This window comes from Petaurus breviceps, unplaced genomic scaffold, assembly GCF_028583685.1.
Source record: "Petaurus breviceps papuanus isolate PSGF00001 unplaced genomic scaffold, PetGlider_PUasm1.0 120, whole genome shotgun sequence".
Classification (NCBI taxonomy): Eukaryota; Metazoa; Chordata; class Mammalia; order Diprotodontia; family Petauridae; genus Petaurus; species Petaurus breviceps.
Window position 1 is genome coordinate 2,575,458 of NW_027185627.1, and position 27,173 is coordinate 2,602,630.

At 40.3% G+C, this 27,173-nt stretch overlaps 1 protein-coding gene across 1 annotated transcript in view; it reads right to left on the reverse strand.

Moving 5' to 3' along the window:
• Positions 1-25,131, reverse strand: part of USP31 (ubiquitin specific peptidase 31) — a 151,005-nt gene extending 125,874 nt beyond the window's left edge. The window contains exon 1 of the mRNA XM_069089226.1: positions 24,400-25,131. Coding sequence (XP_068945327.1) covers positions 24,400-25,131 — 732 coding nt within the window. The remainder of the gene's footprint in view (positions 1-24,399) is intronic.
• Positions 25,132-27,173: the final 2,042 nt, after the last annotated feature.

Below are 27,173 nucleotides of genomic sequence, written 5' to 3' on the forward strand. Positions count from 1 at the left end.
GGGGGGGGGGGGGGGGGGGGGGGGGGGGGAAGGAGCAGTAAGAGAGAGTGACGAATTGAGAACAGCACCTGGGTTACAAGCCTGAAGGACTAGTAGAGTGGTGTTCCTCTCAACAGTAATATGGAAGGTAGGCAGTGGAGAGGGTTTAAGGAGAAAGATCACAAGTTTGGTTTTCAACGTGCTGAGTGAGTTTAAGATGTCTATTGAACATCCAATTCAAGATGTCTGAAAGGTGATAGGACATGCCAAACCAGAGGCCAGCAGAGAGGTAAGGGCAGGCTAGGTAGATTTGAGAATTTTCAGCATAGAGATGGTAATTAATTCCATGGGAGTTGGAGAGATCACCAAGTGAAGTACTATAAAGGGAGAAGAGAAGAGGATCCAAGGAGAACCCTTTGGGACACCTATGATTAGAGGGTATGATCTGGATACGGATCCAACAAAGATGACTGAGGAAAGAGTTCTAGTCAGACAGGGAGAAGATAACCAAGAGAGTGTTGTTGCAAAAATTTAGAGAGAAGAGAATATCAAGAAGGAGGGAGTAATCACCAGTGTCAGAGAGGTCAAGGAGAATGAGAATTGAGACAAGGGCATTGGATTTGGCAACTAAGAGATCAATGGTAATTGAAAAGAGCAGTTTCAGTAGAATGATATGACTGGGGTTAATAAGAGAATGAGAGGAAAGAGGAGGCACCTATTGAAGGCAGCATTTTTAAGGAGGTCAGCCAAAAAGGTCAGGAGAGAATTAGAACAATAGTTATCAGGGATGGAAAGATCAAGTGAGGATTTTTCTGAGGATGGGGAAGATAAAGGCATGTTTCCAGGCAGTAGGAGAGAAGCCAATAGACAGAAGAGATTAAGGTAAATGATAAACTAAAAAAAAAAGGGGGGGCAATATGTTGAAGGAGATGGAATGGTATAGGTTTTGCTTGTTCAGATAGAGGGGTTAGCCTTGGAAAGGAGTAAGGGCCCCTCTTCATGTTAGACAGAAAAAGGAGAAAATAGTGGCAGAGGGCATGAGTGATATAGAATGAGAAAGAGGGAAGATAAGGAAACTCACCGTGAATGGCTTAATTTCTTTTTTTAATTATGAAGCAAGGTTCTCACCCGAGAGGACAAAGGAAGGGGTAGCCACAGGAGGCCTAAAGAGGGATAAAAAGTTTTGGAAGAGCCCACTGTGGAGAGTGGGATAGGAAGTTAATAAGGAAGGTACAGTAGGATGGCCTAACAGCAGTAAGGCCCAATTAAGGCTATATAACATAAATATTTGTAGGGAACCTAATTAGAATAACTTTGCGGTTTTCTCCACCTTTATTGAGCAGAACAAATGTAGGAGTGAAGACAACAGATGGCAGAAGTGATCTAAGGCTGAAGCTTGGCAGGGTGCAATTGGCAAAATGACATGAGGGTTAGTGACTCAAGAAAAGAGAACAGTATAGAGTTGAATTGGTTCACCAGCGAGACAAGATGGAGAAAAGAGGAAAGAGTGGCTACTATAGGAGAGATGGCTTGGGAGAGAATTGAAAAGTCAAGGGATTAGAGGCCATGGTATAGACAAAGAGTAAGGCTGGTAAGGGAAGGCAGAGGGAGAAGTGCAAATGCAATATAGATGGTCAGATATGGAGATCTCAGAATTCTTGAATGAGCAGGTCACACATCTGTGAGTGACAGGAAGATCAAGGGTGTGATAAGTAAGGGTAAGGGTAAGAATCCCATCTTGAAGAGATGGAATTTGGGACAAGTTTCAAAGGAAACCCAGAGGTAAGGACAGAGAGAATTCCAGGTATGAGAGAAAGCCACTGAAAAGATTACGAATCAGGAAATGGGGTGCCAGTGAAGAATAGCAAAGAGGCCGGTTTCACTGGATCATAGAGTATATAGAAGAGAGGAAAACATAAGAAGACTAGAAAGGTAGGAAAAGACTCCTTTGTGAAGGTTGTGAAAGGCTTTAAAAGTCAAATAGAGGGTTCTGTATTTTATTCTGGAAGTGATAAAGAACCACTGGCGTTAATATTAAGGGGGAGAATGACAATCAGATTTGTACTTTAGGAAGATCACTTTGATAGCTGAGTAGAGGAAGGATTGGAATTCATAGAGACTAGAAGCAAGAAGATCCATCAGGGACCTTACAGGTCATTTAGTCCAATCCTCTCGTTTTACAGAAGAAGAAACTGAAGCCCAGAGAAGTGAAAGAATCTACCCAAGGTCACATAAGTAAGACAGGTGGCAGAACCCAGGACTCAAATTCTGGTCCTTGGACTCTAGACTCAAAGTTCTTACTACCATACTACATGCTTGCTAACAGTTCATAAACCAAGTTGCACTACACACATGTGGGCTATTACTATCATTTCTTCTCATGTATCAAAACAAGTATCTTCACTGAAGTCTAAGACTACTAAAAAAAAAAAAAAGAATTAGCCCTAATATCAGGTTTGTTCCATAGTGAATTCTCTTTCATTACACTGAGACTAGAGCAGACTTTTTCATATATTCCAATATCCTTACAATCCAAATGAGAGGCAGCATGGCAGTAGATAGAAAGTCAGCCATGGTCAGAAAGATATAGCTTCAAGTCCACCTCTTACAGCTGCTTTGTAATCCTGGGCAAATCCATTAGAGCAACTCTGTAAGGTTATAAGATGCAATACAGGTACTGTATTCACTGACAGTGATTTTTCTCTACCAATTAAATGACAGGCTTGATTTTATTAAAAAGGGTTGAGAGACAGGTAGGTGGTGCCATAGATAGAGCAACTATCCCTGGAGTCAGGAGGACCTGGGCTCAAATCCAGCCTCAGACACTTGACACTTACTAGCTATGTGACCCTGGGCAAGTCACTTAACCCCAATTGCCTTGGGGGGGCGGGAGGACTAATGAATTGAGCTTGAAAGTATAAGTTAATTTACTTATATAATTTTTCATAGTTTCCCCCCAATTCTTGTGATATTATTTATTAAAAATAAAACTCATCATATGTACCCTTTAAACTTGCATGGATTGTGCGCATGTATTTAGCTTATAAATTAGTATGACAAACCTTCAAAATTTTAAATACCACTACTGAGGCAATAACTCTGATCAACTCCACAGATTTGAGGACCAGTCATTAAAGGAGTAATAATAAACAGCACTACATCCTAAGAACATCCCGCTAAAAAGACCTCATTTCTCTCTCAGTGGAGAAGAGGAAAAACCAAGGATTTTCTGCCCATTTGAGGATACAGAGAGAGGCTTGGAACGAAAAGACATTTGCTGATCTGAATTGCATCAGAGTATACTGAAGAGAGCACTGTACTAGGAATAAGTAACAAATCTAGTCCCCAGTAGATAACTCAAGAAGTAAAATTTATTCAATACAATGTGCCAGATATTAGGCTAGGCTCTGACAATACAAAGACAAAAGCAAAACAGTCCTTGCCCTCAAGAAACCAACAGGAAGGCAAAATGTGTGCACATACACACATTACACACATATTGGGGGGCTGGGGGAGGGAGGTACTAGAAGTTAAGATCAGGAAAGGCCTCTAGCAGAAGATGGTGTTTTTGCTGGGTCCTAAAGGAAACCAGAAGATTCCAAGAATTAGAGGTGAAGAGAAGAAATATTGCAGACATGGGGATTTGGAAGTGACCTTACAGATCCTTTAACCCATTTGCTATCTGAAGCATTAATACCCTCTACAACAGGGATGCTTAACCCTTTTTGTACCATGGACCCCTTTGGCAGTCTGGTGAAACCTATGGGATCCTTCTCAGAATAATGTTTTCAAATAATGGAAAGAAATGCTAAATTTCAGCTCAAGGTAAGTGAAACTATTCTGGAACCTAAGTTAAGAACCAACTGCTTCACAACATTTCTTATTTTGCATGATTTTGTACATATAATGGCTATCCTATTTCTTATTTTCTCAATGGGTGGGGAAGAGGTAGAGGGAAGGACCTTGCAAATGGAAATAAAATTAAAAAACATTTCTGATAAGTCAATATCTAACCTCCCTCTACTTAAGTCTGTCTATCTGTCTCTGTCTCTCAGCTCTCCTCAATTCATTTTAAGACACACCTGTTCAACACTTACTTCAAGGCACTGTGTTACATATTTGGGGTATGAAAACTAAAACAAACAAACAAAAAAAAACAACACCCCTGTCCTCAAGGAGCTTATTACATTCCGCTCAGAGATGCAGCATGTAAACAATATAAAATAGTTTGAAAAGGCAAAGAACATCAAAGATGACGAGAACGGGAAAAGCTTCAAATAGGAAGTGGCACATAAGCTGAGCTTCGAAAGAAGCTTTGAGATTCAAAGAGGAAAATATAATGAAGAAGTGCATTCCAGGAATGTGGAGAGGGTGATGGTAGCCTAGGCAGAGGCAGAGAAGTGTGAGGTAGGATGCCATGTTCAGGAAATAGCAAGTAGTACAGCTCATCCAGCATAAAGGGGACATGAAAGAGGGTAATATGAAGCCTAGAAAGGTAGGGCGGAGCCAGACTAAAGCAGGCTTTAAATATCCAACAAAGGAGTGGGTATTTTATCCTACAGGCAACAGAGAGCCACCAAAGTTGGCTCCCAGGGAGTAAGGTCAATCATACCAAGCATTTGTTAAGCAACTATTTTGTGCTGGACACCAGAGAAGGTTCTGGGGATCCAAAGACAAAAATGAAACCCTCTGAGTCTGCCTTCAAGGAGCCCAACATGTACAGGATTGGGTTTTAGTGAGATTACTGTGGCAGTTGTAATAAGAGATAGAATAATCAAGGTTAGACAAAAAGTAACAAATGTTTGAAGGCATTGAGGTAGTAGTTATGTGAATGGAGTAAAGGGGATGAATATGATAACTACTGTGGACAAGACTTGTCCATTGACTGTATACATAAGTGAGGGAGAGAAGAGATCACTGAGACTGCAAACATTCATAATTGGAGGGTAATAGCAACAGTATCAGGGAAGTTTAGAGGAGGCAAGTTTAGAATGAAAGATAATATAGGAATAGGGTCAGAGCAAACAAAAGTAAGACTGTACAAATAAATACACGCAGTTAACAAAATAAAACATTTTTTAAAGTCCCCAGAAGAAAAAAAAATTATACAGAAAATACATTCATATTGTTTTGTTTAAGTCTGTTGTGGGTAGTATGACAGAGTAGAAAGCGGGGTCAGCCTTGGAGTCAGTAAAATCAGGATTCAAGCAGTGCCTCTAATATAAATTGGTTATGTGACCCTGAATAAATCACAACCTCTCAGTGCCCCAGGTAACTCTCAAAGGTCCAGAGCACCACCCCAACCCAAAAAGTTCATGGGTCCTGAGAAAGATAAAAACAGTATTAACTGAGAAAAAATAAACTGTAACATTCAACTCAATTAAAACCACTCAGGTTTTAATTGAAGGCTGCAAAACCACAGAGACTTGGTGAAGCGAATCACATTTTTGAATCTCAATAAATCAGAGTTCTTTTTGCTCAGGCTTCTTGTCTTATGATCATGCAGTGCTTTCATTATAGAGTGCTCTGTATTTATTTTTATGCTTCAGGGTAGCTCAACAAGAGTAGATACAGTAATTTTAAGAGTTGATGAAACTCATGAGTTCTTGTAACAGCTTCATGAAATAAATGAAGAACAAATATTGCCTCCATTTCACGAGGATAGATGATGAAAGGGTTGGGGAGAAAACAGTTTAAATGCAAGCAACACAACATGAGTCACAAACAGAAGCATCCTTATTACCTTTCTGTCACAGGGAATCAGTTCTCTTTGGACTTTGCACAGAATAATCTCCATGACACTAGTGAACACGTTAGGGGAATATACATTTCACTGTTATATGCTAAAACCCACCCAGAAAATTGGTGAATAAAGTTATCACTGGGGTCACAAGTGCCATGGATTCTTGCATTGGCTTAACATATAAGCATGGAACATCTTGTTTAGTGCTATTACCACAGATGACTTGAGTACAAGAAATAGCATAAAATACATAATGTCAAGAACATGAATGACTAAAAAGGGAAGTTGTCCAGACACGTAATAGGAATGAGGAACCAACAGTTGTTCAACCCTAATACTACACTGATATCCACCAAAAAAAATCAAAGAAAGAGAGGAAGTTTTCCAGCATGTCTGGATTCAGTGAAGTATAAAATTATAGTCAATCACTTGTCATTCGCATTATAATATATGTAACTTTGAAGGCAAGGCAAGATTGATGGCATTACTTTTGCCCCACAGAAGGCTTTTCTTTTTAAAAAAAAAAACTAAAATTAAAAAAATTTAGATTTTGAAACTTAAAAATATGAATAAAATGTGGGAGACATTCACATTGCTACTCAGACTTTACTCCCTGAAAATCTACATGATAGTAATATTTTTATGTTAGCCTATTAGGTCATTAAGTCCCTTCGATTCTTCAAAAAAGAAAATGCTCCTTTTATTCCTATTTACCAAAAGTTATCAGTGCAGAACTCTCAAATGTAAGAAAGAAATATATTTCTTCCTTCAAGAATTATTTCTATTTTCACCCTGGGAGAAAGAAAAAGAACCATCAATGATCTTTTTGCTTGTGGGCTTCCTCTTACTGATTTTTAACCCATAAGTTAGTAAATACATTACTATTCACCCAATCAGGAATTAAAGATCTGAGAGTAGAGTGAATACCTACAGTCACATTCATTTGTTCCCGTAGAGAACAGAAATTAGAAGTTCACTACCCTACCAGTTTAGAAGAGAAGGGAAGAAAAAAGCAAAACTGAATTTAAAAATTATGAAATCATGAAACTAGCCCTAGGATTTTGAAAACCACCAAAGAACTGATAGAAAGTATTTCTCTATATTGAAAGATAGAGTTAAATGTATCTGAATTCATATGATTCATTATATTTTAAGCTGCATTCATATATTCTTATAAACATTATAATGTACAGGAAAAAATCTAACTTTCTAACATTGATAGTCTCTTGGCAATGTACATAGCTATGAGTCATATAACATAACAGTTGTACAGGGCTCCAAACTGCAAGTAACCCAAGGGGCAATGGAAAATTGACTGGTGTATGTAAGCAGTCTGAAACATATTACCAATAAGGATTTGTGTTCAAAGTGTTGCAAAAGATGTGGTTAAGGACAGTAAAAAAAAGTAGAAAGAAGAAAGGATGGTCACATGGCAAGAATAAGGGCTAATAAGAAAACAGGTGATGAAACATATCTCCTTTCCAGGTAACTGCAAGGTACCATGGGTGTAGAAGTTTGTCTGACAATTAGTGTGTTAGCTGAAGTTTCTTAGCCATTATTCTTTGTTGCAAGGGAGGGATTATGGGGTGAGCAGAGGATAATTATATCCAGAATATGTTATAACCTTTGGGCACAAAAAAATTGATAGAGAAAAGCAAGAGAAGACTTACATAGACCAATAAAGACTAAAATATGTAGAACCAGGAACACGATGTAAACAAAGGCAACAATGTAAATGGGGGCAGGGGGAAAACCCCAAAACTGAACCTTGCATAATTGTTGTGACTTCTATCCCTTTCTTTGCAGAGGTGGGAGAGTATGGCTGTGAAGTACTAGACATACTGTCAGACTCAACTGATAGACATTGGTTGGTTTAGTTGAACTGTCTTCTTTGTTCTTTCTTTTTCTGTTCTTTGTTATACAGGATAGCTTCTTGGGTAGGGGGAAAAGGAGAGCTATTTTCAGAATCACAAACATAAAAATACCAATTTTTTAAAGTTAAGACATCCACCAATAAAAATTTTAAAAACTAAAAAGAAATAAAGTGGAAAGTAAAAATATATATAATGAAAGATAAAAAGTGGACAGCCTGAGTGTTGTACAATTGTCCAGGAAATATTAAAAAGGATCACCAGAAAGCCTCTAGGAGATTGGGCAGTTATAGTAGTTATAGATAGTAGTTATAGAAAGACAAAGACAACAATTACATAGAATTTTAAAAAGGCATGGATATGGTGCCACATGAGGAATACCCATCATCATAAAATCATGAAACCACTGAAGTATTTTTTAAAATATTAGAATTATCTTTGAATTACTCATCTGATATGTGGAGGACCCCCCCCCCAAAAAAAAACCAGCTACTTGACTTTGATGGTGAAGTAAGTCCTGCCTGCAAGTTTAGACAGTTGTTTACAGTTAATTCTGAGGTAACGTCAGACACTGTTACTGAATGTGTATTTGTGGTAACTTAGTGTTTATATGTGAGTTTGTGCCTAAACTGCAATTTTCTTTTATCCTACTTTGCAAGATGGCATGACCAACTGCTATCACGGAGGAATGTTTTAGTCTGAAAATAATAAAACATGATTTAATAATACTGTAAAATTAAATATGTGTGTGTACAAAACATATATATATATGTATACAAATGCAGTCAAAAAAGACAGTCAACAAATATTTATTAAGTATTTACTACATGTCAGGTACTCAGCGAAGTGCTGGAGATAGAAAGAAAATCAAAAAATATGATTCCTGCACCCAAAAGACTAACATTCTAATGGTGAAGACAACACAGGGGGGAAAAATAGACCCAGCACATCCTTATACATAAGAAGTACCCTGCAGACTATGTAAATCCTAAAGACCATAATAAAAAAACCTGCAAAGAAATATATGCCATTTTTTCATCCAAAATTAGCATCTTATTCCTCTGCACAGTTTCTATCACATAGTAAGCAGTTAATAAATACCCATAGACTTGTTGACATAATTGATGTAACAGCAACCACACTGGCATGCCCAGGATGACTGCTAGCACAGGTTCTTAGATCTGCTTTACTAGGAAAGATAGGTCTTTAAGGGGTCAACAATCTTTTTTAATTACGTTCACTACTTCAGGGGAAAAGTTAGCACCCTGAACTTCAGAGAAAATATGGAAAAAATACAAGCAGAGAAATAAAGACCAACAGACTGGGCATCTAACTATCTGAGAAATTAGCACAGATCAACAGACAGATCTAACTGTCTGACCAAAGCAATACATACATAATTACCAGAGAGAGAAGCACCAACATCTGAGTTTTTCAAAGCCAGGGAGCTCCTTAATGGCTACCCAGAGTCTCATGTAATCAAATCACAAGAATAGTCTTCCAATGAGTGAGCCCCCAAAGCATAAGTAGAGGGAATATATAAATGTAGCTTTTTTTTTTTGACAAGACGACATCTGAAGATCATAACAATAACTGACCAAATTCAGTCAAGTTTTTTTTTTTTAATCCAACCAACAAAATCCTTCAATGGCTTTCTGCCAAATAAAAGGCAAACTCTCTACCCTGGCAAGTCAAGGCCTCCCACTATCAGGTATTAACTTATCATTAATCCTTTTCACATGCTGTTGGCCTGCACACACTCTACCCTTCAAACAATCTGGACTACTTACCATCACCCAAATCTGTCAAATATTTTCCTAGTTCTTGGACTTTGCTCATACCATTACCTGGGTGCAGGATGCCCTCCAAACTCTCATATCTATGTTGAAATTCCACCCATTCCTTAATATCAAATGCCACTCTATGGATCCTTCCCAGATTTCCCCAAGTTAAAAATGATCATTCCTTCCCCAAAACTTCAAACACTTTATCTATATCACTCTCATTCTATATCACTCACATACACTTAAGTTTTGTGTACTCGTCAACCCTTCCTTCTAAACTGCAAGCTCCATAGAGGTAGGAACTGCCTCATTTATTTCCATAAATCTTCCCCAAAGTCTAGCCCAGTACTTTGAACATACTTAATATCTGTCTAATTGAATTCTGTTGAATTGTCATGAACTGGTCTTCTTGCGCTTCATTCCATCTCTCTGCTCTAGCATTGACGGTCCTCCACCCTGGGATGTATTGCACTCCCTCCTCACCTCCACCTCTCAACTCTTCAAGTTTTCTTCAAAACTCAACTCAAGGACCACTTTCTAAATGATTGCCCCAGCTACCAGCACTTTTCTCCTAAAAGAGTTGCCTTGTATTTTTGTATGTATTCTGTATGTGTACATACACACACACACACACACACACACACAGAGGCTCCCCTAAAAAAAATCATCTTCATGAGCACAAGGACTAGTTAATCTTTGTCTTTTTTCTCCAAAGCCTAGAGCAGAGTCTGGCACATAGCAGGGGGATTACAAATGCTTGGTGATTGCTTGATTGATTGATTGAAACGGCAAAGTGATAAAAAGCTAAGACACTATTTGTCAAATGGAAATTCTTGGAATGATTCTTTTATTCAGAACATGAACAGGCATCAAACCCTAAGCAAGAAAAAACCAAAAGAACTGATATTTCAAATTTTACAAATATTCAAACAAAGGTGTTGAGGATAAGGTTTCAAACTGTTTATAATTCTGCAACCAGATTTTTAACACATAATGAATTAACAGAGAAGAAACACAACATAGAGTATGTGAAAATGACTGACAACATAAAGAATATTAGGACTAATGCATTTCCATCAAAGTTAATGCAGTCGATCTAACAGCAGCAAGGGAGAGGCACAATGGATAATCACCTGCATATTACTATAAAAGGATGTATTCCAGGCCTTAAATTTGCTTTATCAATGTCATCACAATGTTCAATACTCTCCAGAAGATCAGTAAGGAAAACAAGGACCAAAATCCATAACTACTCTTATCATATATACAACATCTAAGAAAAAAACTAAGAAGACAATAAAAAGTATTAATTTGACACAAACACTCCAGTAAAAACTTCTAAGGGACGGAGAAGTAGACAAAAAATAGAGAGTTCTTTCAACAACTAACTACTAATGGCCAAAGAGTTGAAAGTAACCAGAAGTATGAAGAGTACCATACTAGATGAAGAGGCCCATCAGTTATAAAATTGTCTGATTAATGTAATCCATGTCTTCAGCAATCAACCCTATTTGAAATACAAACTGTTCTTTCACTAGACATTAATTCATTCAATTCAACAAATATTTATCAAATGTCTACTGCACAAAAAGTGCCATCATGCTAGGAAAGGTGAAGGGAACTGAAAGGGGGAATAAAAGACACCAACACAGACATTTATGTCATGTTTTCAATTTCAGGTAAGAGCACAAAAAGTGTAAAACCAAGGGATATGTGAAGTCCAAAGGGAAAGGATCCTACAGAACAGGAAGATCAAGGAAGCCCTCATAAAGAACATAGCCTTTGACCTAGGTTTTAAAGGATAGGTAGAGATTCAGCAGGCAAAGAAAAAAAAAAGGAAGACAGTTCAGACACAGGGAAAATTATGAGCAAAATCACAGTCTTCAGAGAGTGTAGCATGTGTTTGGAGGGCATATGTAATAAGAGTTTCACTGGAGCAGAGATTGCATGGAGGGGAATAATATGTGAAGTCTGAAAAGTTAAGTTAGGGTTAGATTGTGAAGACTGGAAAAAGTCAGGCATTGGAGCTTGAACTCTTCATTCTTTGTCATGAGGCTCAGATAAAATAAATTTTAAAATAGGCAGACAGACAGACAGACAGACAGACAGACAGACAGACAGACAGATAGATAGATAGATAGATAGATAGATAGATAGATAGATAGATAAATAGATAGATAGATAGATAGATGGATAGTTCAAGTAACTACATATGTATGTCTTGGATCCAAACTTGAGAGAAAGAAACGCAAGCAATGCTAACTTTCATAATAAATTTCATAACAACTATACTTGACAGTGTTTTTTAAAGCAGTATACTTAAAACTAGTACATTTAAAAGAAAAACACATTTTTTTAAAAAAATGTGTTGAGATCAAAGGGGCAGGTAGGTGATGCATTACATGAAGCACTGGGCTTGGAATCAGAAAGACAGCCTCCTAAGTTCAACTCCACCCTCAGAAACATACTAGCTGCATGACCCTGAGCAAGTCACTTAATGCTATTTGCCTCAGTTCCTCATCTGTAAATTGAGCTAAAGGAAATGGCAAGCCACTCCAGCATCTTTGTGAAGAAAACCCCAACTGGGGGGGTCACAAAAGAGTGGGGTATGACTGAAACAATGAAATGATTGAGAAACAGCCAGTATACAGGGTTTGCTTTTTCAAGTGTTCCTGGTTAGTACAAATAGGTAAGGTATGTGTAATTTATAAAATATGCAAATAATCTCTTCCCACTCTGGTCTATGTTCTACTTAGCCTTCAAAGTGATCTTCCTAAAATGCAAAATTTGAACATGTCACCCCTCCCCTTTCAATAAAATCTAGTGGATCCATATTACCTCTACAATCAAATATAAAACCCTCTGGTGTTCAAAGTCCTTCATAACCTGACACCCCCCCCCCCACACACACACACACATATATACCCCTTTCCAGTCTCCTTATACCTTTCTTAAAAGTACTCTGATACAGATCCTGGACTCTCTTTTGTTTCTTGAATAAGACAACTTATTCAACTCTGCATTTTCACAGGCTGTCGTCCTGTCCACCTCCTCCCCCCACATACATGGAATTCTCTCCCTCCTATAAGTCTTGGTTTCCCTGGCTTCCTTCAGGTCCCAGCTAAAATCCCACCTTCTACAAAAAGTAATTCCCAATGGCCCTTGATACTAGTATATTCCTTTTGTTGATTATCTCCTATTTGTTCAGTAGATATCTTGTTTGTACATAGTTATTTGCATGTTATTTCCCCCATTGGACTGTGAGGTCTTTAAGAGCAGGGATTTTCTTTGTATCTCCAGTGCCTGGAACAATAGAACATTAATAAATGCTTGTTGACTCGCTGACAAAAAGTTCTGTGAGATTTTAAAGGAAATTAAATACATACATAGACCAAGAGGTAAAAATTGACTGCCATGTTTAATAAGTCCCAAGAAGAGTCTTTTCCAACTAGGATAGCCTCCCAACTATGCTTTTTTTTAATGAGGGAGGGAATTATCAAAGGAGAAGGGCATGCTTTATTAGAAGGATCAGAGAATCTGAGGCTAAAGGTCAATTTTAAATCAAATTACTTAGGAAACTTTGCAAAGACAGTATCAGGGAATAGAGCCAAACAAGCTTGATATGCATCCAGGATATTTACTTACAAAGACAATTCAGAAAGGGCGTTTATATTACTACAGTGGACTTCAGACTATGTCATCAGCATTTCTTCAAAAATGTTAGTACTCCCCCAATTCTTCCACAATTCTGCAAATTTTATATCCAGTTCATAAATTCACTTTATTAGCAAGACAGGACTTACTGCTAACTTCAAAAGAGCATTTTAGCCCACAGGTAATGAATGCAGTTAACCCACTGACAAATTGACGAGGGCTCCTCATAAAAGTTCATCTGGATTCTTCCTCTCCCCATCATTTCCCACCGTTCTGAATATGTAGGTATTGTTATGGAAAAACTGCTACCTGTTTGTGTAAATGTGTCTCTGTCCAGGCTATAATTTTCATGATTCCAAAACAGGAAATTTTTCTAAACTCAGAAAACTTTCTTTATGTATATCTATATTATGCCTTCCCTTTGTGTAATTCATTCATTTATTCATTCATTAAATAATGGACCTAGAGAGACAGGTTTAAAAATCATTACAATAGAAGCAACAGTGGAACCCCTGAAAGTGGGTGAGATTTCCCAAGGAGAGATTTGAGAGAGAGAGAACCACAAGAAAACCACATTCAAATGGTAATAGAAATTTGAAGATCTTCCCTGCCCCTTAACAAGCCTAAACTGAACTTGAGACCTTTCCTGATTTGAAAATATCCTCTGCCCCAATAGGCTGCATGTGGTCACCTGGAGTCTGTGTTGGAAGGCTTATTTTTCAGGAAGGCACAATTTTTGTTACTTTGTAGTCTAGTGAGTCATAGAGGGTTGTGATGTTCTCTGACCCTGGAGAAGGCTATCTATAACTTTGATGCGAGGTTTTGCTTTGGGGCTCACTTTGAGAAGAGTTATGTGATTTGGCCAGATGAGACTCTGGGTAGCCATTGAGCTACTCAGCTTTGAAAATCTAGATGTTGGTGCTTCTCTTTCTGGTGACTAACTAGGTATGGATGTGATGATCAGACAGTTAAAAGCCCTGTCTACTGAATTGTGTTATTTTCTCTGTCTGTATTTTTGTCTGCTTGTAACTTCTGTTTGTATTCTCTGAAGTTCAAGGTGCTGACTTTTCCCCCTGAATTAGGTAAATGATATATGTTTGATTGATTAAAGTAAGATTGTTAACCCTTTTTGAGTTGCTTTCCTTTAGAAAAGCAGATCAAAGAACCTGTGCTAGCAACCATCCTGGATTGCTAGTGTGCTTGCTGCTACAGAGCCTCAGGACAGAATTCTGAGGAATGGCCAAATTTAAGGTGTAAGGCAAAGGTAAAGAGTTAGATTCTGAAAGGGAGACAGAGAACAAAAGGTAGTCTGCTATGGAAAGGATATTAGAATTGAATTTGGTAGACCTCTGTTCCAGTTCTGTGATTCTAACTCTTACCAACTGTAAGATGATGCATCAACCTCATTCAATTATCAGACATTTATTTATAGCACCTACTATATGCTAAATGACGAAAAATTAGTGTCCTTATCCTCAAAGGATCGTACAGTCTAATGGGAATGGGTAGGATGGGGGTAAAATATACACAAATATCCATAATGCAAGTTAAAATATTCTTAAAGTACATTGGAAATTCTAAGTAGCACAATATGAGAACTCAGAGGAGGGAAGGACCACAGCTATCTGGGGAGAATCAAGAAAGGCTACATGGAGAAGCTGGCAGTTGGGCTTTGAAAGAAAAAAAGGATTTTCAAGAGGCAAAGATGTGGAAGGAGTTCACTCCAATTGCAGAGGACGGTATGAATCAATGCACAGAAGTGGAGGGACAAAAAGGGATCTTGAAACAGCTAGTCAGTGCAGACAAACTGGAATGTAGACCACATTCAATCAGTTTCTTAAACACCTTCTCTGTGCTATGCCCTGTGCTTGCTGCTGGGAACATGTAGACAAAAATTAAATTTTGTAATCTTGACAACACGAAGCTAGGTGATACAGTGAATAGAGGACCCAACAGAGAGTTAGGAAGACTCATCTTTCTGAATTCAAATCTACCCTCATACACTTACTAGCTGTATGACCCTGGGCAAACTTAACCCTATTTGCCTCAGTTTCCTCTGTAAAATGAGCTGGAGAAGGAAATGGCAAATCACTCGAGTGTCTTTGCCAAGAAAACCCCAAAGGGGGTCACAAACAGTAGGACACAACTTAAAAAAAGGAGTAAACACATGCCTTGACAACATATACATATATAAATACATACTAAATAAATGCAAGTATGGGGGAGGGGCAGAGAAACACCAGCAGCTGCCAGCATCAAGAAAATTTAATTTAAAAGTTTATGAGCTGAGTTTTGAAGGAAATAAGGGATTCTAAGAAGCAGAAGAAGAGAAAAAATTCCTGTCATGGGGGACAGCCAGTGCAAAAGTACAGAAATAGGAGACGGAGTATTGTTTATAAGGAATATTAATGGGAATAGTATGAAATACTGAAATATAGTATGAAATAGTATGAAAACCTGAAAAGGCAGGTTGCATTCAAATTACAAAAGGTGATGAATAAAAAGCTGAGGAACCTACATTTTATTTGGTAAGCAATGGAGAGCCACTGAATGTTAGGGATTATTAACCTAGAGTCTATGAGTCCTTAAAGGGTCTGTGGATTGATTTCAAGGGGTCTGTGAACTTGGAGTGGAAAAAAAGTATTTTGGCAGTGCTGTGAAGAATGGATTGGAGAGGGTAGTGTCTGAGCAAGGAAATCTTTTAGGAGGCTATTACGGTATCCCAGGAAGAGGTAATGAAGGCCTGAGGTGTGAAGAGAAGGGAAAGGAATAGATGATTGCCAAAATTTGGCAACTGCTCAGATATTGGGGGGGAGATGGTGGGCAAATGAGGGAAGAGTTAAAGATACTGAGATTTTGCACCTCAGTAACTAAGAGAATGATCGTTCCATCAGCAAAAATAACTGAATTAGGAGGAAGAGCAGAGTAATGAGGTCAGCTTCCTACCTGGTCTCTCTGCCTCATTCAGTCACATCATGCTGCCTGCCACCACTACCAGACTAATCTTTCCAAAGGACCACTTCCATTGTGTATTTTCTGCCCAAAAAACTATAGCTGAGTCTTCATTACCTTCTCTATCAAACCCTAATTCTTGTGTGTGACTCTCAAAGGCTCCCCTCTCTAGTCCTCCTCTCTACTTAACTCAGAACATACACATACTTATCAAACCTTATTTCACACCACTCCCCAAAACTGAGCCCTACAAACAGGCAGCCAACACCTCCAGATCACAGAATTAAGAACTCGAAATGGCCTTGGTGATTATCTAATTAAGCCCCCCCCCCATTTTATAGATGAGGAAATTAAAGCTCAGAAAGATTGATTTGCCCAAGATCAAACAGAAAGTTCAAAAAGGAGCCAGAGTTTGACCTAGCCTCTCCAACTCCAAATTCAGTCACCTTTCTGCTACACATGTCCTCTCCTCACTGACTCAAGCACACATCATGCTCATTCTAATCTCTATGCTACTTCTCATGATACTTCTTCCTTCTACACACCTGAAATACCCTCTCCTTCTCTGTACAATCCAAGTCATATCAATTCTTCAAGCTCAGAGTTAACTCCAGCATCTTTTCATGAAAAATATTCCCTTACTCTTTCAGCCCTGGGTGACTTCTCCTTTCCTTGACCTCCTAATTATAGTCAGTATACTTTAGTATTTTTTCTTCTTTTTCCCTGTCCCAAATACCTAGATAGTGATCTTTTTGCAAGCAGGAATCATGCCTTTCCTGGGTCCCATAGCACCAAACAATCAATAAATACTTGAAAATGATGATAAACTTTGGAGAAGCATTTCTTTAACTAAGAAAAAGGACCAAAACAGTAAGTTTCCTCTCACTGAAAATAAGCTGATTTACCCGGCAGGAGTTTTCAAAATAAAAAGGGAGAAAGAAGAACAAAAGCTTCAGATCCATGAGGAGGACCAGAGAGTGAGTAGCTGGGGCCAGGAAGATTGCTAAGAGTAGGATCGTAGAATTAATAGATTTAGAGCTGGACGGTGCCTTAGAGATCTAGTCCAACTCCCTGATTTTACAGAGGAGGAAACTGAGGTCCAGAGAGATTAGATGACTTGGCCAAAATTATACAGGTTTTAAGTGTCAGAGCCAGACTTTGAACTCCCTTCCTCCAACTGCATTTTTAGCACTCTTTCTACTCTGCCTCCCATCTCTAAGCTAACCTCATACATGCCCCTCACCACCTTAATCCTTTTAAGAAAAAAGCTTCATCCTCCTTCAAAGTGACAATATGGTTCAATAACCTGGTGATGGTGTACAAACAGCAAGCATGCCACAACTTAAGCTGCTAGGTTCCAAAGCACATGATTACATCCAACATGATAGAAACAGGAAAGCTGATGAGTCTTTATGACAACTTAGTGGGACAGGTTTTACATGCCTAATCAATGTGTAGTGACAATGAAGGAGATACACTAACAAAACTGATAAAGAACTGGCTAAAAGAAGAGGATACAATTCTATTTCCCACATTGTCCCTTAGATCAGCAACCTCAAGTGCAAATCTCATTTGTTTCAAGTTTGTAACAAAAAAGTATCTAGATCTCTGTTTCTTTTCAGACTCATTAATCCAATAACATATATTTCTGAACAAAGAGAGAACTTTGAGAGAACTCCAAGACAACCCAAAGCAGGCCTCTGGTTTGAGATCCCATTTACAAAGGATCGGTCTGGGTAATTCATTTGTCATATCCAGAGAAGAAAGAGATGAATGGATGATCGAGGCATGGATCTGATTTCCGAGATCATGAATTAAACTTTAAGAGTCACCCAGGAAATAACATGTTCAAGTGATTCAGACTTTATTGACTCACAACAGGCAGGAAATCTAAAGCAATAAGGTGGGAAGAGAAAAAAAGTGTCTGCAGGACTGAGACAAGAGGACATCTCCCAACTTAGGAGCAAGTTTTATTTTGGGATCTGTGGTCCTTGCCTTCTCTCCTCAAATGCTCCAGGAACAACTACATTCATTCTGTTTGACTTTGTTTAAAAAAAACACACACAAACACTTCATAAATTTATATTCTGAATAATTCAACAAGGAAAAAGAAAACCTGAAACATAAAAGCTTGCTGAAATCCAGGCAAAACTGCCCATCTCTTCTTTTTGCTTTTAACCTTGGTAGAAATGTACTAGGAGGAAATATAACACAGCCTTTTTAGTAAAAGATGCTAATGAAAGAATAAAACCATAGCTAGTAACACTGAAATATTTTCTTCCCTACTACACCGTAAGCTCCTTGAGTAGAAAAGACTTTGTCTAAAATATGGATTCTGGGGCAGCTAGGTGGCGCAGTGAATAGAGCACTGGCCCTGGAGTCAGGAGGACCTGAGTTCAAATCCGGCCTCAGACACTTAACACTTACTAGCCATGTGACCTTGGGCAAGTCACTTAACCCCAACTGCCCTCCAAAAAGAAAAAAAATAAAATACAGATTCTAAAAGGGGGGTTTATGGATAAATTTTAAGAGACCCATGAACTTAAATTAAATTAAATATGAACTTATTAGCCTCTTAATGAAATTTAACATTTCCTTCAAGACCTTCTAGAAGTTTCCTAAGGACAACACTATTTTCATCAAAATATTAAGATATTATTTGCCTAAAGATGTATTTTCTTTATATACTTCAACCAAAATATTCAACCAACATCACAACAGACTGAATGCAGAAGCAAATATGAGAATCCAACTGTTTTCTATGAAACCAGACATTAAAAAGATTTGCAAAAATATGCAAAGTGATACCACTGTTCTCACTACATTTTTTGTTTTATAAAATAGCTATTTTTCATTGAAAATGTTATTTGTGGGGTGGCCAGGTGGCGCAGTGAGTAAGAGCATCAGCCCCAGCATCAGGAGACCCAGGATTGGTTCTGGCCTCAGATAATCAGCACCCACACAAAAATAACTGGTCATGTAAGCTTGAGCAAGTTACTTAACCCCAATTACTTTTTTAAAAAATGTAATCAAGAAATATTTGGGGTGGCTAGGTGGCTCAGTGAGCCCGGCCCCAGAGTCAAGAGGACCTGAGTTCAGATCCAGCCTCAGACACTTAACACCCACACACAAAAACTAGCCACATAGCCTTGGGCAAGTCACTTAACCCCAATTGCCCTCCAAAAGGCAAAAAAGAAAAAGAAAATGTTATTTATGTCAACATGTGGTTCAGTGGATACAGCACTGAAACTGAAGTCAGAAAGACCTGAGTTCATATCCAGCCTCAGACACTTACTTTCTTCATAACCCTGAGCAAATGATTTAATCCCTGTCTCAGTTTCCTCTTCTTTGACATGGGGGTAATAATGGCACCTTTCTCTTGTGTTGTTGTGAGGATCAAATAAGATAATAATTGTAAAGCACTTAGCACATAGTAAGCCTTATATAAATGCTATTAGCTATTATTATCTTTAAATGAGTGAATAGCTTAAAATTTCATCAGTTGGGGAAGCTAGGTGGTGCAATGAATAGAGTGCCAGCCCTGGAGTCAGGAGGACCTGAATTCAAATATGACCTCAGATACTTAACACAAAAACTAGCAGTGTGACCTTGGGCAAGTCACTTAATCCCAATTGCCCTCCCAAAAAAAGGCAAAAAATAAAATAAAATTTCACCAGTCAATTTCTTTTTTTTTCATCAGTTAATTTCTTTTTTTTTTCATCAGTCAATTTCCAACACAATAAATATCAATAGGTAAAATCAGTGGTGTGCAGGTAAATGTTTAATAACCCAGGGGGAAAATGTACCCATCACACACTTTTAATTTTAATCTGCCATACTGACATTTTCTCCATCACTTTCTTAAATCTAGACAATCAACAACAACAAAAAAATCAAACCCTGATTTATATGTAGTTGGCACATTTCTGAGGTATAAATGCTTACATTGAAAATTTAACAATGGCCTTGCAGATAGAAGCTGGTTCTAGCACATCCCTAGACATAATCTACATAAACAAAAGCTATTTGGAGTCCTCGATATTTTAAGAATGTAAAGGGGTCCAAAAAAGTTTGAGAATTCCTTCCCTAGATCAAGAGATCTGCCAAGCTGTCTTCTTAGAACTAGGATTATAGGCACGTTCCATGACCATCAGCCACCAATATTTAAGGGAACGTCAGACAAAAAGTTTGTTTTCTCCATAAGTTAGCTATCTTATCTGAATGATTGGCATCTGCCCTTTACTAACTGCAAAAGGGATACAGAGAAGATATGTCAGATAATATCTATAAGTACACAAGATATACCAGGTGCCCATACTGTTACTAAAGCAAAGGTTTCCCTGAAAACAGTACATTCAAACATCAAGAAGTTTCGATTTTGAGTAACAATTACAAGCTACTGTTACTACAAAACTAATTTAGAGAGGTCAACTAGGGGAGGACCAAGTTACAATAGTATCATTGAGTGACATGTGAAAGCAACAAGTTAGCTATTGTAATAAGCAGGTGATGGGAAAAGAGAAGGATACTGCTACTATAGACCAGGAGGACTTAAATATTGGAGATAGCGTGAAATTAAGTACTTGATGTAGCAAAAATGGGTGCTAGTTATTGGCATTTTTCTCATTAGGAACTGGACATGATGAGATGGCACCTCTATGGTCCCTTCCAGCCCTAAATCTATGATCCTAAGATCCAAAATTGTTAAATTAGGAATCATACCAAATCTTTAGATGAGATCAGTCAACCAGCCCCCAAGCTCAGACCTCCTTCAAGGCTCAGACCAGGTGTTACCTCCTATTTGAAGGTCTTCTTGATTCCCTCCTCCCCCTCAGTTCCTAACCTCAATCTTCCCTTGTATTTACTTATCTATATACTTCCTATTTATTACTCCAGCCCCAATCCCAGTAGATACTGGGACCCATTCAGGGTAAATATTATTTCATTTTTGTCTTTATATACCCAACACTGAGCATAGTTTCTTGGATATAGTAGAGTTCATGGCTGTTGAATGGAACAGGAATGAAGAAACAGACCTTTAATAAATCATGTAGTCATCCAAAAGCAGTTTACTTCATCAGATCCCTTGGGCTCCAAACAATAGGGTGAGAGAGTAAAATAATGATGATGATGATGATGATAGGAAAAATGAGAAGGAAGCTAATTTCAAGCACAATTATTTTCTAAATCAAATCTTGTAACCAATTTTTTTTAAAGGTGGAAGGCAAGACAATTGGGGTTAAGTGACTTGCCCAAGGACACACAAGTAAGTGTGTCAAGTGTCTGAGGCCAGATTTGAACTCAGGTCTTCCTGACTCCAGGGTCGGTGCTCTATTCAACAAGTCACCTAGCTGCCCCCCTAACCAAGTTTTTAAGGAACTAAAGACAAAGATGGAAAGGACTTTTACAACCATCACCTTCCACCTCAGACAAGGAAAACTGCTAAATGTATCATTGTCCAGCTCTAGTCTCTTTCTTGAGCATCAAATTCCCTAACACCAAAGTGGATGTCCAGGAAGCATCTCAAATACACATCTAAAATAAAACGCATTATCTTGACCCATACACCCTCCAAAATTCCCTGTTTTTGTTGAGGGTACAATCATCCAGATCCATGATTTCAGAGACACCCTCAACTCTTCTTTCTTACCCCATGTCAAAACAGTTGCCAAGTCTTGTCAATTTTGCCTCCACAGTGTCTTTCCCCTTCTCTCCACTCATAGTTACCACACTACTTAGGATCTTAATCGCCTCACCTGAACTACTTCGACAACCTAACCAGACCCCAGGCTCCGAGTTCTCATGTGCCACTTTATGCCTTTTCCACAGGTTGTTTTACTGAATGTGACTAGAATGTAGTCCCTCCTCAGGCTTGCCTGTTAGAATCCCTAGCTTCCTTCCAAGTTCAAGTGATGTGTCATCTACTGAACAGAATGTCTTTCCTGACCTCCCCCTCCCCTTCCAGTCTTCTTACATCTTACTCACCCCCCTGGACTGTAGAATCCAGTAACTCTCTGGTCTCATTGCTGTTACTCTTGATTATTCCATCACCTGATGCTTGGCATTTTCTGTAGCTTCTCCCATACCTGGAATGCTTTCCTTGCCTCATCTCTGTCTCCTGGCTTCCTTTGAGTCCTAGCTAAAATCCTACCTTATACAGGAAGCTTTTTCCCATTCTTTAATTCTGGTGCCTTCCCCCTGTTGATTATTTCCAGTTTATCCTACATATAGATTATTTGTACATAGTTGTTTGCATGTGGTCTCCCCCATTGGACTATGAGCTCCTTGAGAGCAGGATCTGTCCTTTCCCTTTCTATATATGTATATATCCTTAGTATTTAGTACAACACCTGACACAAAGCAAGCACTTAATAAGTATTAACTGACTGATTTGGGCCCTCCCCAGCCTACTCAAACTATCAAGAATATATTTGTCTGAATACATGTTAGATTTCTCACTTTCCCTTCCACCCTCCCCAAGCAGACTATCAAATCATGAAGAGGCAGGAACGATTTTTCTTTTTATTCTTTTGTTACTCACACCCACCACCAGTGCCTTGCACATTACAGGCCCTTATAAATACTAATTGGAATGGATGGATTCCACTTTTGATGGCTTATCCATCCTTCAATCCCATTTCAAATATGACCTCATTTAAGAAACTGCCCTGATCCCTCCTTCCCAGCCTCATAGGACCTCCCCATTATATTTTGTTTGTACCTTTTATGGTACTTCTTCAATTCTTCTTGCTATATATGGAGATGCATCCTGGAATAAAGGGGGGAAAGTCAGAAAGACCTGCCTTCAAATCCCAACTCTGACAATTGGCTGTGAAATCAAAGGCAAACTATTTAACCTCTCTGAGTCTCAGTTCCCTCATTTATAAAAGGAGGGAGTTGTAACTCCAGATTTCTATCTATGAACCTAATATATAGTCGTCTGTGTAGCTGCTTCATCTCTTCCTGCCCTTCCTTGCATATATACGGAGGGCAGAAGTTCCTTGAGGGCAGACATTATACCCTACTTCTTTTTGTGTCACTCTCATAACGCCTTTGTACAAAAAGGGCTCTGAATAAATATTTGTTGCGAATGCTCTGGTGCACCATCCTTCAAATGCAGCCTATTCTCTGTGCCACTAAAAAATATTTTAATTTAACAAATGTTGGCTGTATTGATCACAAATTTTCTTAAATCTTGAAAAGTGGAATAGGAACTCACTGACATCTACTAAAGATCAAATTTTTTTTTAAATGGTCATTTCTAAGACAATCAGACATCTGGGCCAAGTACTTAAAGAACTGGTCTTCAGAGCCAAGAAGCTTCAAGTCCTGCCTTTGACATACATTGACTTTGTAACCCCCAGGGAAATCTTTTAAATGTCTTTCTGATATAAGCTGTTCTCTAAGACTAGAAATTGCAGAGAAGGTGCCAACCTGCAACCTGTAATAACTTTATACCAGGTCTAGCCCTATCCATCCTTAAGATTCCTTTATCAATGCCAAACAGCTTACCTATAAATCGTTCTGAACTTCTACAACTACTGATACATTTCTGTTCTCAATTTCTTTACTGGACAATGATAGAAAGTCAAGTAACATGATGATGGATGATAGTCTAATTGGAATGTGTCATTGAAATGTGTACTTTTAATGCTTTGTTTTCCATTTTTTCCCAAACTTACATAGCATGCCCTTTAAATGCATACAAGTATAGCTAACACTGAGAGACACAAGGAAAGAAACTGAAAACAAGACTTTTGATGGCTAGTTATGGGCTTTTCTGATTTCTTGGGGGGGGGGGTTTAATATCTTCAGCCTTAGAGTACTTTTTTCTTTGTCAGCTATCAGTACCAAGTGTTCACATTCGAAGTGCAAGAATACTCTTTAAAAACCCACGTCAGAGCATAAACTCACAGTATGTAAAACGCAAAGAATAAGACTAAATGTGGGCTCAAAATAGGAGTCCATAATTTTGATCTTTTTTCATCGAAAAAAAAGAAAGAAAAACAGAAACCACTAAATGAATCAAGTGGTAACCCCTCCGTGAAATCTGTGTTAAGAGCTTAAAGGAAAGACACATCTTTCTGTTTAGCAAGATCCAGAACTCATCCTACATGAACAGCAATGAAAAATCTTTCTGACCAGGAGACAAAATGACCAGTCCAGCCAAACCACCAAGTCAGATTTCTGCGTGTATCAGGGACTAAAGTCAAGGGAGAGATGGAAGAAGGAAAGGACAGAACCCGTACTCCAAATCGCAGTTAACTGAGTCCCCAGTGAGACTTGGATGCCCAACCTTCCCCAGGGTTACAATAAAGTCACCAGACCAAAGCTGCCCCCCAACTGTGTCCCAACTGAGGCCAAGCGCAGCCCGGTGTCCTCGCTATCTTGCCAGGCGGCAAAGGGAGGCGCTCACCTTAAAGTCCCGGCTGTGTTGCGGGGTGTACTCCAGGGTCCACAGCGCCCGCACCAGATGTGCCAGCTGCTCCGTGACTTCACCCTTGCCCTGCTGGCTGCGGGAGAAGGGGAGTCCGTTGGCCTGGTGGCCGTCCTCTGGGGCAGATGAGTCGGGGGGCTCCTGCTCGCCGCCGCCCCGGTACTGTTCCAGGGCCAGGTACTCGGCGAAGAGCTCCGTGTTGCTGAGGCACTGCAGGGTGGCGTTCATGAAGCAGGTGTTGCCGTGGTTCTTGAGCCCCGCCACGCCGGGCACCGGGTCGCCCCCAGCCAGGCACAACAGCTCCGCCGGGGGCGGCGGCGTGGGCGCGGCGGGGGGCGGCGGCGGCTGCTGCTGCTGCGGCGGCGGCGGGCAGCGCTGGGGCGGGGCGGCCGGCCCGGGCCCGGGCCCCGGCGGGAAGCAGCTGCGAAAGCCCACCGGGCCGAGCGTGCCGCTGGGGGCTCGTCCGCGGCCGGGCAGCGGGGGGCTCTCGGAGCTATAGTGCGACAGAGTGGACAGCGTCTTCAGGACCCGGCTCATAAAGCTGCCCACCGAGCGGGCGGAGGAGGGCGAGGCCGGGGAGCCGCCGCCGCTGCCGCCCGCCCGCCCGCTCCGGAACAGCCTCTTGCTGAAGGAGCGCTTCTCCTTCCCGCTCGGCGCCGGCCCCGTGGCCACGGCCGGCCCGGGGGCCGCGGGCCCCGTTACCTTGGACATGGCCCCGGCTCCCTATGCACATCCCCTCTCCCCTCCGCAACCCGCCCGCCTCCGCCCCCCCGAGGCCGCCGCCGCCGCTGCTCCTGCTCCTGCTCCAGCCGCCGCCGAGCTGCATCCCCCGCCCCCAGCTCCTCGCGGGCTCCCGGGGAGGGCGACGACACCCGGGAGAGGGACGAAGCGAGAGGCACAGGCAAGAGGCGGCGACCCAGGGGCTCGCGGCCCCGGCACAGCTGGAGGCCGGTCACGTGGCCTCCAGCCCCGAAGCCTGGGAGCCGGCCGGTGGCCAGGGACGCGGGAGGGCACGCTCCCTCCTCCACCCCCCCACGCGCGGAAGCTGAAGTTGAAGCGGCGGCCATGTCGACTGTGGGAAAGGAGCCTTTTCATCCCGGCCTCGGGAGCCCTCCTCTGCTTTGGGCACAGCCCCGCTAGTTGAAGCCAGAGTGTGGCCATGTCTAGTGTGGGCAAGGTCCTCTCCCAGGGTGGGAAGTCCGGGGGATCGGTCTGTTGCTGTTTTGCTTGGAGCTAGGGCAAGGGAGGGAGAGAGCGACTGATTGGGACTCTGCAGAGTCGTCGATAGCGCCCCTGCCGTGTGTACAAAAGCTTTGGAAAACTTGTAGAAATACTACAGCTGCAACCTGAGAAGAAAAGTACCTGTCCCAAAGGTTCTAAAGATCACTATCACACTGGCCATTAGGTAGCGTGGTATTAGATACGGCTCAGGCAAAGCAAACGGAAGTTAACAACACAGGTACACGGGCTAGAGAGTGGCCCTGAGGGTGCGCAGCCATTGTCTGGAGTCCTAGCACCCCATCATTATCCCTTGGGCCCCAAAATACTGTAAAAACGTTTCTCATCTCGCTAATGAGCTACCTTCACTTACACAAATGCACACGCCCAGTTTCACCCCAATACTTCTCAACTTTGTCTCCACTAAGGAGTAAAACATACGTGCGGACCACATTACATTTATTTGTGTGATCATCTGTGCCAATCTTGGCTAAGGTCCTGTGACCTCGGCTTTCATTCATTTATTTCACGAACATTTTTTGAGTTCCTAGTTTCTTCAGAGAGGGAGACAAAAGAAAAGTAAATTATGGTCCCAGTGTTTCAATTTACCAGCAAAGAGTTGCTATGTAAAGAACACCAGTGGCTCTGGCATGTACTCGAAGGATCATTTGAAAGCGTGTCTTCTACCTTGAAGAAGAGCAGACTTGGGAGAAGAGGAGGAAACCCTGATTTCACGTGACAGCCCTTAGAATAATAGAAGAGAGCTGAGATTTGTTTTACTGGGTCAGAGAAGGAAGAACTAGAAGTAATGGGTTGCAGAAATAAATTTAGACTTGATGTAAAGGAAAGAAAGATAAGATATGTAAGGAATTTTGTAAATTTTAAAATGCTAGATAAATGACAGTTATAACATTCCTAACAATTTGAGCAGTTCTGTAGTGGAATGAGCTGCCTCCAGAAGAAGCTGTTTCCCCTATGCTTCTAGCATAGTCTTTAATAAGCAAAAGCTAGATCATTTGTCCGTTATGTAATGAGGAAAATTCCTGCAAGTTCAGGTTGGACCAAGTGGTCTCTAACATTCCTTGTCATAAGCTTCTGTGAATGTGACATCGAGCTAGAAAGGTATCCAAGACAGGTCCAGGAGCAGAGTGTGTGTCTGTTGATTAAGGACCAGCCAAGCAAAATATTAAATAGTTCTTAACTAGAGAATCACCGGTTGCTACTCCAAATGAAATGGAAGATCTTCCAAAGTATTGACATCAAAAGGTATTATTGTTATGATGATGATGACTACTACTGCTACTGCTACTACCACTACCATCACTACTACAGGGAATGCTTCTCTAGAGAAGGTAAAAAATTGAGCTGGATCTTAAAAGGATGTGTAAAAATTGAAGGTGCAGAGGTAATAGGGAAAGGCATCTCAGGCTAGGGAAATAATATAAGTAAAAGTTAACTTTGGGAAAGAGCCATGCTGCATGTTGGAAATGAGAAAGCATGAGAAGAGCATCCATATCCAGAATAGGGCTTATATG